The sequence below is a fragment of the Musca domestica genome, unplaced genomic scaffold, assembly GCF_030504385.1.
Source record: "Musca domestica strain aabys unplaced genomic scaffold, Musca_domestica.polishedcontigs.V.1.1 16, whole genome shotgun sequence".
Taxonomy (NCBI): domain Eukaryota; kingdom Metazoa; phylum Arthropoda; class Insecta; order Diptera; family Muscidae; genus Musca; species Musca domestica.
This window is the reverse complement of record NW_026712219.1, coordinates 8,479,806-8,497,569: the sequence shown is the minus strand read 5'-3', so window position 1 is coordinate 8,497,569 and position 17,764 is coordinate 8,479,806. Positions and strand designations below refer to the sequence as shown.

At 35.2% G+C, this 17,764-nt stretch overlaps 3 protein-coding genes and 1 long non-coding RNA gene across 4 annotated transcripts; 2 read left to right on the top strand and 2 right to left on the bottom strand.

Annotated features, from left to right (window-relative positions):
* Window positions 1-2,281: 2,281 nt before the first annotated feature.
* On the bottom strand, window positions 2,282-2,869 carry LOC101898013 (uncharacterized). The gene has a single exon (XM_005181187.4). The coding sequence runs from the start codon at window positions 2,769-2,771 to the stop codon at window positions 2,601-2,603; it is 171 nt and encodes a 56-aa protein (XP_005181244.1). The 5' UTR covers window positions 2,772-2,869; the 3' UTR covers window positions 2,282-2,600.
* Window positions 2,870-10,256: 7,387 nt separating this feature from the next.
* LOC101898186 (uncharacterized protein C16C10.8) lies at window positions 10,257-12,126 on the top strand. Its single transcript, XM_005181188.4, has one exon. The coding sequence runs from the start codon at window positions 10,364-10,366 to the stop codon at window positions 11,261-11,263; it is 900 nt and encodes a 299-aa protein (XP_005181245.1). The 5' UTR covers window positions 10,257-10,363; the 3' UTR covers window positions 11,264-12,126.
* Window positions 12,127-13,338: 1,212 nt separating this feature from the next.
* Window positions 13,339-17,268, top strand: LOC109612154 (uncharacterized). The gene is made up of 2 exons (XR_002194352.2): window positions 13,339-13,558; window positions 16,332-17,268. It is a non-coding gene; the product is annotated as an uncharacterized LOC109612154 (long non-coding RNA).
* On the bottom strand, window positions 13,508-16,042 carry LOC101898360 (probable hydroxyacid-oxoacid transhydrogenase, mitochondrial). The gene is made up of 4 exons (XM_005181189.4): window positions 15,835-16,042; window positions 15,692-15,773; window positions 14,371-14,887; window positions 13,508-14,307 (listed from the first exon to the last, which is right to left on the bottom strand). Exons 1-4 carry the CDS (start codon window positions 15,882-15,884, stop codon window positions 13,568-13,570), a joined length of 1,389 nt encoding a protein of 462 aa, XP_005181246.1. The 5' UTR covers window positions 15,885-16,042; the 3' UTR covers window positions 13,508-13,567.
* Window positions 17,269-17,764: the final 496 nt, after the last annotated feature.

Here is a 17,764-nt window from a genome sequence, read left to right as displayed (position 1 = left end):
AAAAAAAACTGCAACAAAGCCAAACGCCATTATTTTTACATTTTTTACATGAATGGAAGCAAAAAATGTCGGAAATAGCATCAAATTTTAGAATAAGTTTAGATTTGTTCGAGTTGGTCACCTTTGGCACGAATTATGGCCCTCAAACGGCCAATGAAACCGTCACATGCTGCCCGCATGTTGCTCTGATGTATTTTGGCCCATTCCCGCCGAAGCGCTTGCTTAAGGCGATCGACACTTTGGTATTTTTAGTGCCAGTGTTTACAAACGTACAAAAGCATTTTGGTGAGAATTTTCCACAGGTGGCTGTCGTTAGAACACTCCAGCATTTAAATGTGAATAAACCTTTGGTGTCTCGTACCATCACTCGTTGCCGTGATACTGTTAGCGTAGCCCGACGTCAAGGAAGTGAACGGAAGAAAACAGCGACATCAGCAGAAATGTTTCGAAAAGTAAAGAAGCATCTTGATCGAAACCCGCGTCGCGCAAATTCAGAGCAGAATATTCCTCTCATATATTAGTTCCTTTCGACTTTAAATTGTAACTATAATCATAGTTGGTATGATTTAAGTCTCACAAATTCAGAAAAACACAAATTACCCATAAAAACTTTTATTTGTTATGTGAAGCTCTACATATGCACAGGGGTGTAGGGTATCATAAAGTCGACCCGTCTTTCTTTACTTTTTATACCCTACACCACAAGGTGGTCAGGGTATTATGTCTTTGTGCATTTGTTTGTAACAGGCAAAAGGAAACGAGATAGACCCATACTTCCTTTTGATGATCTGCATAGAATCACTTTCTGAGTTGATTTATGCATGTCAGTCCGTCTGTCCGTCCGTCTGTCCATGTATTCTTGTGAACAAAATGCAGGTCGCATTTATTATCCGATTGAGATGAAATTTTGCAAACAACATTTGTTTGGCCCAAGGACGAACCCTATTGAAATTGGAGATAATCGGTATAAATTTAGATATAGCTCCCATATATATCTTCGTCCGATTTGCCTTTTATTGTGCACCAAACGTGTAATATCAGCCCGAATAGTATGGAATTTTGCACATACAACCAAATTAGGCCTGAAAATAAGTATGCCAAATTTTATCGAAATCGGTTCAGATATAGCTATAGCTCCCATATATATTGTTCATCCGATTTGTTATTTTTGTCCTCCGCAGCCGTAATATGCACTCTGTAACAACAATATTTAGGGAAATATATCAAATGCAGCTCAGAAATACCTTTGCCAAATTTTATCGAGATCGGTTCAGATTTGGATATAGCTCCCATATAAAACTTCGCCCGATTTACCATTTATTGTGCACCAAACGTCTAATATTTGTCCAAATGGGATGGAATTTGGCACGACCGAATTTAGTCTAGAAGGTAGTATGCCAAATTTGGTGAAGATCGGTTCAGATATAGTTATAGCTCCCATATATATTGTTAATCCGATTTGTTACCCACAGCCGTAATATGCACTCCATAACAACGATACTCAGGGAAATATATCAAATACAGCTCAGAAATATCTTTGCCAAATTTTATCGAGATCGGTTCCGATTTGGATATAGCTCCCATATATATTTTTATCCGATTTCAAATTAATTGTGCACCAAATGGGCAATACAAGTCCGAATTTAAAATATACAAATGCTTCGGCATATTTAGTCCTTTGAACTTTAAATTAAATTTATAATCATAGCGTGCGGAGCTCTACTAAATTGTCAAAGTGGTGTAGGGTATCATAAAGTCGGCCCCGCCCGACTTTAAGCCTTTCTTTACTGGTTTTTCTTTATAGACGAACATGATGGCTTTATTCTCTCCATATGAGGCATTTTAAGTATTCGGTATTTTGATCTTTTTGTCGTCATTTTCCACTTGATGAATCTTCAAAGTGTTCTCTGTAGGTTCACGTTGTAATATAACGGCCCATAAAACGGTACCACCCACTTTGTGGTATTTTGAAAACTTAAGCTGCATTCTCCAACCGAGGGTATTGATAGTCGAAGCAGCCGAACTTAACGTTCTTTAGTGGTTAGTTTATACAATATTATAGATTTCACAGGTCGAAAGGAATAAAAGGTTTCGAAAAAATTAATTTTTAAATATGTTTTGAACCATATTCAAACTATTTTTACAGTTTTAAAAAAACTATTTTTCGGAGCACAAATGATAATTTTTAGAATATTTTGCAATATTTTTGGAATAATTCTAAGTATATTTTTCCCATTGTTATTTCTTAAGAATATTCCTTATGATAAAATGTGACACAAATACCAATTAAACTTACCACCACCCATTTACATTGTTATATGAACTTAAACAGCAATTAATCAATAAATTAATTAACTTTCAAACAGCCAAACAATAAAGGACTCGATTTACAACAATCACCATTTTTTGTTGTTATTTTTGTTGGTTTCTCGCATTTGTGCTTTTATTTTATTTTATTTCAATTGATTCAATTAATTAAATAGAATTTCAACAGTTTGTAAATTCTCCTGTCCATAACAATGAACAGTTATTTTAGTATCCGTTACTTTACGAGGCTTAGTACAGGATACGGTTTGCCGGCGCTCGGCCGTCAATTCTAGCTAGCGTCTATCACCTGCACCTGCCTCACCATCACTATCGGCCTTGGGACGTTTTGTGGTGGTTGCTGGACGTCCGCGAGGACTTGGCAATGGTTCGCCAGCGACCATCGAACCCATGCTGGCAATTACAGCCAGGAGACCAAATATGAAAAACAAGCTGAGGAATTTCATTTTATCGGCGAATCTGTGTTGCTTTCAATCCTTGGTTATTGGAAATGAGTTCGCTTTAACGATTCAAACACAATTTGCACTGTTGCCCGAACTGTCTGAAACTGAATACTTTTATAGTGAATTCATTTGGAAAAATTCTCCTTTAAATTATTGCCTATTTTGTTGGATAATTGTAAGCATAAATCTTTTTCAGTGCAATCACTTTAAATCGGCGAAATGTTGTCTTTCTGTTCGCTGATATTGAAAATCTGTCAAAAACATTTAAATTTGCAACACAACTGTAGTGCGTTACACAGTGGTTAGGAAGCGAAACAGAAGAAACGAAATATGATTTGAATGAAGGATCTTTTTGCTTCTATTTCAAAATGTGGATAAAAAAAAACTGCATTTAAAAGGCACATGTAGCAAGATAAAATATTTTACAAATAATTTGTCATGAAATTGTATCATAGCTCCCAAAACGCGTTAAAAGTCTAAATCTCTCGAAACAAAATAATTTTTTGAAGTAGATCACACCTATCAAGCTTTAGAGCAGTTATATTTTCATTTCAGAGAGAACAAATATACATATGGGAGGTATATTCAATTCTGAATAGATTTTCAATAAATTTGACGAGACTTTTTAATCTTTTATACCAAATAATATTGCTATAGAGTGCATGACATCACTTCGAGAAGGATAATATTAACAAAGTATATATCGGAGCCGAGTTCCACAAAATGGAAACGTACGTCCAGAAATTCATTCCATTTGGTCCAAATTAAACCTGATATCGGATAAAGATATATATGAGTGCTTTATCCAACTCTTAGCCGTTCGTGTGAAGTCGGTGTGTGTAATATTCGTCGAAATAGGTTGTTTTTTGCCATATCTGACAACATTTAGCCTAAAAGCAAGTACTATTATTTCGTATGAGAGGATCAAATGCCTCCGTCAAATTAACATTTTAACATTTTCCAAATTCGCTGTGGTAAATTCCAAGTAGATTTAATAGTACTTGGTTTTTAGAACCAAATTCCGAAGAATTTTGTTATGCCAAACAGTTTCAACGCTTTATATATATATATATATATATATATATATATATATATATATATATATATATATATATATATAAAATTCTATGTCGATTTAGCGATGTCCGTCCGTCCGTCTATCCGTCTGTGGAAATCACTCTAGCTTCCGAACGAATTGAAGTAGATTGATAAAATTTTACTCAAATGTATGTTATGTCTGCAGAACTTTTGGTATTGAAAATGGGCTATGTAGGTCCACGTTTTGGTATAGCCCCCATATAACGGTACCTCCCAATATTCGGTATTTTGATGATTTTAGCGACATTATTCACAGGAATTGTTTCAAATTTGGTATTTGATGTTCGTAATGGATACTACAGCCCATGGTAGAAGAATATAGGTAGACGCATCGACACAGCTGCTAGGACAGTGAACTGTCAAACCAAATTTGGAATTGAAAATGTTGAATGAAAAATTATTTAAATTTGTAAAAATTGTTGAAAAACGAGTATTATAATATCCTCCGAATGACGTCGTATAAGAAAACAATTAAAAATCTACTTATATTTGAAAAGAAATTTAAAAAATTTTGACAGATCAATGCTCCCAAGCGTTGATGCATCTACCTGTATTTTTCTACCATGCTACAGCCTAAGACAGAAAATTGTCTGTGCAGATCCACGTCTTCGCAGAGCCCCTCCCGATATTCTTTATTTCGATGATTTTATCTACATTATTACCGATTTTTTTAAGTTTCGCATTTGAATATTGTAATGGCTTATGACAAATGTTACCAATATAGGCCCTAATACAACAGCTACAATCGGTATTTTTAAGATTTTAACAGAATTTTTAACGGATTTTATTGTTTTTGAGAATTACCAAATTCGTTCCAAATGGTGGAGGGTATTCAAAGTTCGGCCAGGCCGAACTTAAACCTTTTTTACTTGTTTGGTATAGACTCTATACATAGATAAACACCGATTTAAAATATTTTTTACATTTTAGTAATATTTTCATTTCAACAAATTTTGGATTTCTGAGTTCCTATTAAGTAGAAACGCTACCAGAAAAAAATACCAATGTAGTTTCACGTTTTGGTACAGCCCTTGTTAAAAGATAACCCCTGATTTTAGGCATTGGAACGATTGTATCCATCTTTCCCAATCCAACCTTCCGACAGAAGATAAAATTTCTGACAGAAATAACTTTGTGGAATATTTTGACGCGAAAAATGCTTTCCATTTTTTGATGACTCGCTTGAGGGTTAAAATTTTTTGGTCAAAAAATACTCGTATTGTTATCTGTAATGTTCCCGGATTCTAAGGAATCCTAATCCGAATTTTTAAAAAAATGTTATAGTAAACTTTCAAAACGCCGACGTACTTGTCTTCTATTTTTAGCTCCTTATTCATAATCATCTGAATTTTTCTATAATTGTTTTCTGTGTTGCATAGTGTTAATTTTGTCGAAAGGGCGTTTATAGAACGAGTTAATATAATATGCCATGGTAAGGACTTGGCTACTACGCCAAGTATACAGGGTGAGATGAAAAAACTGCAACCAACTTCAGACTCTATGCCACTCGTCCGACAGCTGTTAAAATTATTTCAGTGACGTGAGCTGAACATATCGCAAAATTCCATTCGGCAAATATTGAAAAATGGACTCAGGGTAAAGCCATTGAAATTCCAAAAAGTGCAAGAACTTACACTGCAACAGAAAGAAAATAGACGTAAAAGAAGCTAAAGAGTTGCTTCGCTTGGCCGAAAGTGGTGAACTGCCGAATTTGATTTTCTCCGATGAGAAAACATTCCGGGTCCAGTAGTTTGTAAACAAACAAAATGGTCGTGTTAACTTGCCAAAGAGGTCAGCTGAAAGTGTGCACCTTCGGTTGACCACCAGAACTCAAGCGCCGGCCATAGTGATGGTGTGGGCCGCCACAACAGCCAATGGTCGCTCTTAATCGACCGTGGCATCAGAAAAAATGCCGAATATTAGCACCATTGCACTCAGCCCGCGCCACCCAAGAATGGTTACAAAATGAGGTTCCTTGCTTCATTTCCAGCGCACAATGGCCAACAAAATATCCGGATACCAATCTGTTGGACTATTGTGTCTGGAGGATTTTGGAAAGCAAGGTTGGCACTGAAAAATACCAAAGTGTCGATCACCTCTAGCAAACGCTTCGCCGGGAATCCGGAAAAATACCGCAGCATGTGAAGGTTTCATTGGCTCTTTGAAGGCCATAATTCGTGCCAAAGGTGACCAATCCAAACTAATTATAAATTTTGATGCTATTTCCCACATTGTTTGCTTTCATTCAATAACATTTAAAACAAGTAAGCAAATGCTACAGTCGAGCGGGGCCGACCGTTAAATACCCTACAACACTATAATAAACGATACAGTTTATATAGGCGAGATACTCGAAAGAATTCCACAAGATATTGTGACAAATAATAAAAGAAAACCATCAGGTTTCGTTCTCTAATTTTCGAATAATAGCAACTTAAACTAATTTGCTCATTTCCAATGGTCTTCCTAGATCTGGAACCAATATTTCCCAAAGACCTATAATCTCTCAAAAGTGGCAGGAGATTAACATTTATTATTGGTTTTTGACTGAAATGCATCTATATGTATATAGATACAGACATTTGGCTATATTCTTCAATGAAATCAGCGTTAACAAAATAGTCAGAAGTGCGTCTTTCCTGTATTTGTGAATTCTCCAAAAAGTCACTGGAATGAACATATTCGTATTTTTTCTACAAAAGTTGGCAAACTCCTTCACACATTGAATATTTTTGGATAGCCATCCAAAACTGCTTGGCTTTTGCAATTTCCGGTAACCCCCATTCAAATGTGCGTGAGGATCGGGCGATAATTACTACCTGCTGACAATTTTGCAGTTTTTTAGTCCATTTCAACCCCTAAATATATGGCGATCATCTCCAAAAAGAGAAGGCTTCTATTCTGACCCACATCTTATTCCCATGCAAAATTTCGTAAGGATCGGGCCGTAAATGCGATCTGTATATGATATCCCGATATCCTAACTACTTAGTTTTGTTAGCTGTAGAAATATTATCAAATTTTTAATTCAAAATGAAAATATGCCAAAAATATGACAAAATTGAAAAAATATGAGAACATGTTACAAAATCAATATTTTCACCTTTAGAGAGATATTTTTATGCGATTTTTTAGACGTTTTTTCTTTAGTTCGAAATCAGTTCAGCCATTCTCGACATATAAGAGATCTTTCATGAAAGTCTTCTTTGATAGACATATATATCGCACATATTTTGCTATATATCCGATTTGTTGGATGTTAACATCAATGTAAAGATCAAGAGTAACCTTGTCATGGCTTTGTGATTTAGCGGGGTTTTAAAATATTCGCGGTTTAATGAAAGATTTTGAATTTTTTTCAACACAAAAAATATGGTCTATTTTACCCGCTAAATATTATCCGATGACCACCCAAATTGGTAGGCTTCTTCCCCGCCCTAAACTCTAGCTACATGCGAAATTTCGCGTCGATTGGTCTATAATTGCGACTCTATAGCTACTGCAAAATCCTAAATTTTTCAGTATTTGGTCCATTTCAACCCCTAAACATTTGGCGATCATCTCCAAAAGAAATAGGCTTCTATTCTGACCCTAACCCCACCTTCGTGCAAAATTTCGTTAGGATCGGGCCATAATTGCGACCTGTAGAGTGATTACAAATTAACATGGACAGACGCACAGACGGACGGACGGACATACATAGCTAGATCGACTCAGCTCGGCGAGCTAGGAAGATCCATACATACTTTCCTATATGGGAAACCAATATTTCGAGGTGTTACATAAATTCTGGCCCAATCAAACTTATAATACCCCCAACACATAGTGTTGTAGGGTATAAAAATTTAAAAATTATTGAGTTTGACTTTGTTGCATATTTATTTCACCCTTTAAGTTGAAGAGCTGATATCTTAACGTGTATTTTGCAAAAATGTCAAAACAGAACTGACATTAGGGGGCAATCGTAAAATTTGTAGCATTTTATTATAGGAGGATTACTTTTGCGCCACCTTGTATGTGTTGTACAAATAAGGGCCTATTAATCTTCTATATTTCAATATATGCAAAACAAATTCGAAAAACACTGTTCACATTCAAATGAAAACCATTCCACTATTCCGCCCACCAACATATGTTGTTGAGTTTCCTATCCACTTTTTTCCCCTTTAACACTAATTGAGTTGTAAATTTTCCTCAAAATGAGCTTTGGCAATAATTGTTACTGACTTGAACATTTGTTTACATTCAAATTTTTCCCGCAGAACTCTGTTTTAATTATTTCAAGCGAAATCACATCTTAGTCGACATAACGTTTAGGTAATTGAAATTAGACATCGAACTGAACTGCGATTCAAAAACAAACAAAAAAAAACAATAGACACGAAAATCATCGGTAATTACAACGTATCGTTAGACCATTATCGATGCAGTGCATCTGATTTGACGTGACGTTTGTTTGTTTGTGTTCTGTGTTTAATTCATTCAATTGTTAGATTTCGTTCATAAATCAAGTTGTTTTTGTTATTTTTTAGATGTTTAGAAATCTGAATAATACGAATTATCACTTAAAAAATAATTGTAAACAATTAATACATGACACATGGACACTCACAAACTCCACGTCCTCAAGCCAGGACAAGTACTTGGTTTAAGGACAGTAATCCTTGAAGTCTTCCCCATCCATCAACGACAGTCTGAATAGACAAAGATAAAAATTCAAACATGCTGTGTGAAACAGTTTCGAATAACTTAATCGGAAGAATGAATCCATAAATGTCTGATAAAATGTATAAAATTTATACATCGAAAGGCAGTAACAGCGGTAAAATGATATCGGAAATGTTAGTTAGTAGTAGTAGTAGTTAGTAAGATATAGCCTATTTCAAATGAATAGGAGGATATCAAAATTCAAAAAAGAGTCCGTAACTACTGGCGAGCTCCCATGATTTCAAGACTCTTTCACTTATTTTTCTGCGACACCGAAGTAAACCAACTCACCAATGGATTATTTCTCTGTCACCGAAGTGGTTAGTTCAACTTGAACAAGTAAAAAAGCTGTAAGTTCGGCCGGGCCAAATTCGTTCTAAATGGTGGAGGGCATTTGGAGTCTGTACGACGATGTGGACCTGCATAGGCAAGTTTTGTCCAAACCATTACAATATTCAAATGCGAAACTTGAAAAAATCGGTGAATAATGTAGCTAAAATCATCAAACTAACTAATATAGGGAGGTACCATTATCTGGGGGCTATACCAAAACGTGGACCTGCACAGACAACTTTCTGTCATAGGCTGTAGTATCCATTACGTACTTCAAATACCAAATTCGAAACAATTTCGGTGAACAAAGGCGCTATAGTCAGCAAAATACCGAATATCGGGAGGTACCGCTATATGGAGGGTATACGGCGACGTGAACCTGCACAGACGATTTTCTGTCATAGGCAGTAATATCCACTACGAATTTGAAATACCAAATTTGAAACAATTCCGGTAAATAATGTCGATAAAATCATCAAAATACCGAATATCGTGGGGGAATACCGTTGTAATGGGGGATAATACCGTTGTATGGGGGATATACAAAATCGTGGCCCTTTGTAGACAATTCACTTCCAGGATGTAAAGAGAAAATTTCCTGACTCCAGCCAAAGGGAAAGCCCCAAGGACAGCCGAGATATTGCCCATCTTCATTGATATAGTTGACCCCAGGAAATAATCAGCGACAGTCATTTAGGATTTCCAGAAGGATCCATTTCAACTGTGCCGCTCTTTGATGTATTTCTGCTGTGAAAACGATAAGTTAAAAAACTTCCACAAAAAAACCCTCGGAAATTAGTGGTCTGGCTGAAGAAAGAAATCTCCCGGGAGATCTACAAAAATGTGAAAGTTTTTACTACGATAGCCGATTTTCCCAGTTAGGTTATCGAAAAAAAGTTCAAAGCAATAGTGTCGAAGTGGTGAGACCCAGTAATCACTATGACGATACTCGTTATATGATATTCCCAATCACTGGAAGAATAACTTGTACCTATGAAGTAATATTCGACCCCTCGGTATAGATAGATATTATATTTAATATTTTCCATAATTTTATTCATCACAGTTATTGTATTACAAATCTGTATCTTAAGAAAAGAGAAGTCAAGTTCAAGTAGATTATGCAATAAAAGACAAAATTAATGCATATTTATTCCAATTTTGCCCAAAAATTTTTAGTGGTCGTTTTTATTAATTTTTTACCCATATTTACATTCAAATCGAACGGTTGTAGCACATTTGTTGTACGATAAATCTTGTTCTCTTACAAAAGTGGTGTCAAGTCTCTAGTTGTTTTCTCTCTCTTCTAAATATATTTGGCGCCGTCAGTTGCTTTGGTTTGACTTTGTTCTACGCTCACACGTGCATTTGTTTATATTTGGGAGTGCGGGAATTCTCAGTTGGACATTTTTTCTAGAATTTTAAAATATATTTTATTATATTAATAATACAATAAAATGGTCTTCTTTACTTGCAATCATTGTGGAGAGTCCGTAAAGAAACCGGCCGTGGAAAAGCATTACAACACCAAATGCAGGAATCGTGTTAAAAACGTATCTTGTATGGACTGTCAAAAAGATTTCCATGCCGAAGAGTATGTGGCCCACACTAAATGCATTACCGAATTAGAAAAGTATTCCGGCAAGAATTTTGTGCCACGTGAATCCCTAAATAGTGGACAAAAGAAACAAGAATCCTGGATGGACATTGTACGTTCAATTTTAAATTCCCAAGAATACGATCTATCAACACAGACGCGCAACATATTCCAACGGCTACAAAATTACGATAATGTACCACGGAAGAAAGCTAAATTCCAAAACTTCGTGGCCAATTGTTTGCGGGTCCCAGCTAAACAAGCAGAGCCGGTTTGGTCTGTTTTGGAAAAAGAATTAGAAAATATGAAAAAGGCAAAACAAGAAGAAATGGCTGCTGCCAAGAAGGCTCAGGAAGAAGCCAAAAAGGCAAAGGAAGCAGCTCAGCCGCAACAAAATGGCAATAAACGGAAGGCTGAGGAGGAAACCAATGGCGTAGATAGTGTTGAGAAAAATAAAAAAAAGAAAAAGTCTGAAAGTAGCGAACAAGTGGAAGAAGTAGCAGAAAATGGCAATGCTGAAACAATAGAAGAATCGGAGGAATTCCAATGGTCCACTGTTTTAGAGAAACTTGTGGCCAAAAATGCCGAGGGAATTGCCTTGGAAAAACTAAAAAAGAAATTGCTTAAGAAATACAAAAGCAAACTGGCCTTAGAAGAGCTAAGTGAGAAACAACAAAAGAAGTTTGATAAGAAATTTTCCAAAACCCTTAAGAAATGTCCAGCTATACAAGTAGAAAATGAAATAGCCAAACCCTGCTGATACATAGACGTAATATATTTATAGTTTTTAAAGTAATTTGTTTATAAGAATTCTAGTGTAATTGAAGAAGTATATTTTTGTAATATATTAAAAACAATTTACAAACCACAAACAAAATTGTCCGTTATTTACACAAATCGCTGAGGCCTTCAACTTTGCTGAAAATGTTTGGTAAAACCACAAACAGTATTTGTACAAATTTTGTTTCCGTTGCATGGCTTATAGTGGTAGAGGAAGACAAGAATTTGTAAAAAGTTTTTTTTTTCACATTGCCGTTAAAATGTGTTGAACAAATTGGCTTCTTTTAAAAATTTAACTATAAATATTCTTGAATATCTTCCAAAACATCATCAGTTCTTCTTCAACACTCTCAGTGGCAATTCATCAGCAAGGAAAACAAACTCAAGAAAAATGTCTTCTTATTTCTCCAATGTATTTTGCTTTGTTTTCCTTGCCCTGCTGGCCGTTACCTTTGCCGCACCTGGACATTTACATCACCACCATCATTCCGTAGCTGTTGTAGAACATCATCCCGTAGTTGTCCACAAGCCAGTTGTTGTTCATAAGCCAGTGGTTGTGCACAAACCGGTAGTTGTGCACAAAGCTGAGGTTGTCCATGTTCCAGTGGTGGTACACCATCCCGTCATTGTTCACCACCCAATTCATCACCCTGTGCATCATCATCACCATTTACATCACTAAGGCAGGAATTGGTATTGGTCGATACACACGATAATCGAATAAATGGATTAGATGATTCTCTTTTGAAATTCATGCGAAATTGAGGCAATGATTTTATTTTTAACATTTCTTTCATAAGTTATTACAAAGCAGAGGAAACATTAAAATGTTTTAAAAATTAAAAAATGTGTTTTTATTTATTATTACCTTATTACAATCAAGATATTGATTTTGTTAGAAGATTTGGAGCCTGCGATGTTAAAATAAAGTTTGAAAAATTAGCAAAGACATTATCCGAGAACTACTAATTTTGTAACATCTTTTGTTTAAGCAAAGTGTCCGCAATTTGCCTTTTTTTGTCCATTAGTGGTTGGTTCACTTGATTTCCCAACCGATTTTAGGTATTTTAAATTGTTTGTCTTTCCTTCTAACAGTATTTGCTTTTTATATTCCCTCCTCTGTTCTTTCAGAATAAGAACTCTAAAATATCTTTTCTCTCCTTAGACCTCACAACAATGTTGTATCTAATATATCTGCTTATTGTAGTAAATCTCAGCATGGTTTTGTCTCTGCAGAAAAACTTTTCTCTCTCTATAAGATCTCCAGATGTCATCCCTCCATAGAAAACATCTCAAAAGGTCTTTTATTTTTTGAATACCTGTAAAACATATTCTCTCAGGTCTCTTTCCTTGTAAGAGATCTCTAGAGAGAAAACATTTTCTTAAATGGCCTTCTTTACAGAAAACATTTAAAAGGTGTTGTCTTTATTAAATTCCTTTAAAAGGTCCTCTTTGATTGTTCTTCTCCGTAAAGAAGTCATTTAACTAATATACCCTTTGTAGAACAGCTATATGAATAGAACACTTGTAAAAGGTTTTTGACGAAGATCATCTTTCTATGGCAGAACTTCGACGATCAGACTTTCGAACCTTTTAAAAGACTTATCTCTATAGGAGACATACACAAAAAACGAATAAAAGATATTGAAAAGTTATTTGGATTAAAAATTATTTTTGTAAGACCTCACTTTCACTGTTCAATCTATAAAACTCTCTGGCTGTAACATAGCTCTTTCAATCTACGGGTGTAGATTTAATCTGATTATTTAAGTTTTATGAACAAAAGAGAAATGTTTACCCTTTGCCGTTTCGACCTGCCCTTGGTAGATGGTGTTGAATCCCGACAATCTCATGGCTGATTTTTTAAATTATGTACGCTTAGCCAATTTTGGGACTGTCGTAAAGACGCATATCTAGGAAAAGGTGGATATTCTCTCCTGAATTAAAAAAAAATCTTGACTGTGCATATAGTCTCGAAATGTATCTTACATATTCCCAGGTGATTAAAAACTGTACCAAAGATTACTTATCTATCAAACCCGATTTATTGCTAACTCAAGTAATTGCATTTATCCGATGTAGACTGTATTTTATTTATAATACATTTCGGAGTTATAATAGAACGTGGCAACACTCTTCCAACAGAAAAGAATTATAAATGCCGTTATAATTTACATTAAAACACCTGGCATAACTCATTTCGTCTACAAAAGAAATCAACAAATTCAAAAACTAATCTTTATTGCAATCAGTGATACACATTTCCAAACAAACGGTGAGTTAACTAATAAACTTCCAAAGAATTTTCCAAAATTGTTGCTAAGTTATCACGAGTCTGTTCGAATGGAGCCAACTTTAAGACACGTTGTTGTGGCAATGCTCCCTCAACTAAATCGGGAATGTCGCTTGAGTTGAAACCCAGACCCTTAAGGCCATTTTCAATGCCAGCTTTTTGCATATAGCCACGAATGCAATCACCTAAAATACGTCCAGCGTCGGCTTTTTTGGCTTGACTTATATCAGCACCCAATAGTTGGGCCGCTTCTAAATGGCGTTCGGGAATAGCGGGAGCGATGAATTCAAATACAGCTGGCGCTGTTATTACCACCGACAAACCATGCGGTATAATGGGATGATCTTTGTCATAGCCATTGGGACTGAAGGAACGCACACGACCCGATATTGGGTAGGACAGACCATGTGGCAAGTGGACACCGGCATTGCCGAAACCAACACCAGCCATTGTGGATGCTAAATGCATTTTGGAACGTGCATTTAAATTTTCTGGCTGATAAATGGCATCGATGAAATTTTCTCGTATCGTGTTTAGGGCAAAGCGGGCCCAAACATCTGAAATGGGATTGCGTCCCTGGTAGACAGGTCTTAAACTTGGATCGGTGGGCATTTCACGTTCTCTATAATCAATGGCTGTGAAACTTTCCAGGGCATGGCAAAACACATCGAAGCCACTGTAGGCGGTTACTCGTTCCGGTTGTGATAGGGCATGCAAGGGATCGATTAGAGCTGGAAGAAAAATAAATGTTTTTTATTCGAATAAATTGTCTACATATACCTTCCTAAACTTACCCATTTTGGGTCTCAAATATTTGCTTGAGATACCAGTTTTACAATGCAATTTCTTGTAATCGAAAATAATAGCCCCAGTTGATTCTGATCCCGTTCCACTTGTAGTCGGCAAAGCTATTAAAGGTTTCAGCGCAACATTTACCTCTTTGCCCTTGCCAATGGGCTTATTGACGTAATCCAAAAAGTCCGCCTCATTATCACAGGAATACAGATTAGCGGCTTTACATGTATCAATGACGGAACCACCACCAATGGCCACAAAACAATCAAAATCCTTGGAACGCGCAAATTTAACAGCATTTCTTAAGCTCTTATCGGTTGGTTCTACACGAGTTTGATCATAAACATCAAATTCGATGCCATATTTTTTTAGGGATTCGAAAGCTGTCTTAACGCTTGCAAGTTTAACCACATTCCGATCAGTGATCACAGCAACGTTTTTGGTGCCCGCATTACGGAGATCAGCTCCAAGTTCGGCGCTGACACCAGGTCCAAAGCGCACCGTTGACGAGGACATCTACAATAAGGAAGGTGCAATGAAATGGAAACAGAAACTCTAAATTAAGTATAGTAGATAAATAGAAATATCTTGAATCTAATTGAATTGGAAAAATAAGTACCGATAGGAAAGAATAAAGGGCTTTGTAGACTGAATTATGTCCTAATCAAGATTAAACTAGGTAGATACAAAGATTTATCTTGATGGGACTGACATTCATATTTTGCATTAAGTCCGAAAACATTATGTATGGAAGCTAATATTAAATTAATTGAATGTTCTCTTCGGGGAGGAAATATGAGATGACCCAAATTTGAAAACATGGTTCCTTTGTCAGGATCTTATTGCAGATAGTGGAATCATGCGCGGACGACCTAAACAGGCTACTGATTGTGCTCCCTGGGACACTTGTTTTGTTGTGGATCGAAATTAACCACAAATGACATCAACGATGGATCCAGACGATCGTGCGAGCGAACAAGTAATCCGCGTAATTTATATCAACGCCGTTAATAGAGCGTAGTCTCGGAAATGTATAGCTAAAACAGTACTGGCGACATTTCCTTATCTTTTCGAATCTGAATGTGAAAGTAGATCCCATTGTATATATCTTGGAATCTTTCTTTTTCGGAATTTTTGTAGTCCGTTTTTGTATGAGAACACCAAAGAAAAACATAATTCTCAGTCGAAAACCACTGACGTAGACAACCAGTCCATGGATCAAAGTCCAACTAAGATGTTATCTTCAAACAACTATGCATGTCTACTTTTGGTGCGTATTTTTCCATTCAAGATTTGGATCTTTTATTTGCAACAACCAACCTCAAATGCGTACTCCATTTTGCCAGTTTGAGCAGCTGCCACACTGGATCCATATCCGCTTGCATGTGCTGGACATTTGCATCTAGTTAGGAATCAAATTTTTTTTATTAAAATGAGTTTACCAAATTAGATACCCGACTTACGTGCTACCAACAACACTATTTAATAAATTCAAAACATTCTTTCGTGACATACTGACTGGATTGACCGGCTGTTTTGTCTAGACTAATGTTTACTTCTGCGATGGTTGTCTGCAATCCAAAAGTGTGCATGGACGATCAGCCGGTTACGTTCCATTTGATGTGGGTGATAACACGAATGGATCTTTGGCCCAGCTGGTAAAAGTAAATAAACAGAGAGAACGAAATTGAGAAAAGAAAGCAAAGAGATAATAAGTGAAGAGTGAAAGTGTTGCATACTTTGCGTTTTTTACGGAAAATATGTAAAATTAATAGTTGTGAGGGCACATCAAAGAAATTGGAAAAATGCATCTTTGAAGCAGGTTATGTTTCTCTAATTATTTTTTTTGTAATTCTTGTAAATTAAAAAAACAATATACAAAATATGACGCCTAAATTATAACCCTTTTTAATGGTATTCTTAAATTATGCCATTTCATTCTTGTTTTTTTTTTTTTCAGATCATAAACCAATCAAAAATGGCCGCATATGAATTATCATTTACTTTCGATGATGATGATAATGAGATAGACTATGATAATGATTATTTCGCTGGTGATATGCATGATTTTGAAATGATGTGGCAAGATATTGGTGAAGAAATCCACGAAAAAGAAGAGAATGAACGATTTCAGAAAATGTTTCATCAACAGCTATTCATATCCGAAGGTTTCGAGAGATCGACGTTTGAACGTTACATTTAAAACTAACATTGTATTTTTATTTTTATTATTATGTATTATTAAATTTATTTTTATTATTTATAGTTTTAATGACTTTTTTCCTATAAACTAAATATTTATTTGTTATTAATGTAGAACAACAAAATCATTTACTGTTTTAATTTATTGAGACTGTACTGTGATAAGAGTTCCTTGTTATTTCACATACATAGTAGCTGTGATATAAATTAATATATTAATATACAATATGTTAAAAATTATGTTTTTTTAATACAAAATGAAGGATTTTTAACAGACTTGTCCTAAATTCAATAATCGTTTTAATGATTTAATTTATCGATCGATTTGTCAGCAACATTCTCGTTTTAAACTAGATAATGTAATAGAAAAGTATTGATGCAGAAAAAAATTAACTTAATTTGATTGCAAACGGTCGTGAATAAGAAATATGCGTATTTCTATTTTATATAAAACAATTTATACAAATTGCAAACAACGAAAATCAATAGTGCAGGAACAAATGAAATAGTACAAATTTCAGACTTAAGTTAAAATACGTATTAACTTAAAATTCTGAACATTTTATGATATTGTAAATATATAAATTGTTACTATATGTTAATTATATATTGCTTATGGTCTTATAAGTATATTGTTAATTGAAAATCTTTATAACGTTTAAACAATAAAAAAATAATCATAAAGTTAACAAGAAGTTGTTTTTGATGTAAAAGAGTAGTGAAATAATTGACTGACTGACAGATTTACCATCCAAACCCAGACGAAACGGCTGAAGTTAAAATATTAAAACTTTCCATCATAAGGCTGGATATTTGAAAATTCATAGAAAACGGATACGAAAAGTACTAAAATGTACCAATAATTTAATAGTTTGTGTTAGACAAACGGAATGAGCTAGAATTTTGAATTTTGCAGGATAGATATACCAAAGGGTATTTTCGAACTTCAAGGTTACGAAAGTTCGAAAGAAGGGGCTAACTAAGTGATCGGATGGAGCCAACATCTTGAAATTTGGCAAGAGAATCAAGGTTGGAAAATACGTTTGCTATATGAAGGTGGTTTGGAGATATGCGCGAACTGTACTAAACGGTGATAAATTGGGAACTGTTTGGTTAGGGTGAACAGATAAAGCTGAAATTTTAAAATTTTGTATATGGGGCCCTTTTGCTGGTAGATTTGTGATAAAAAAG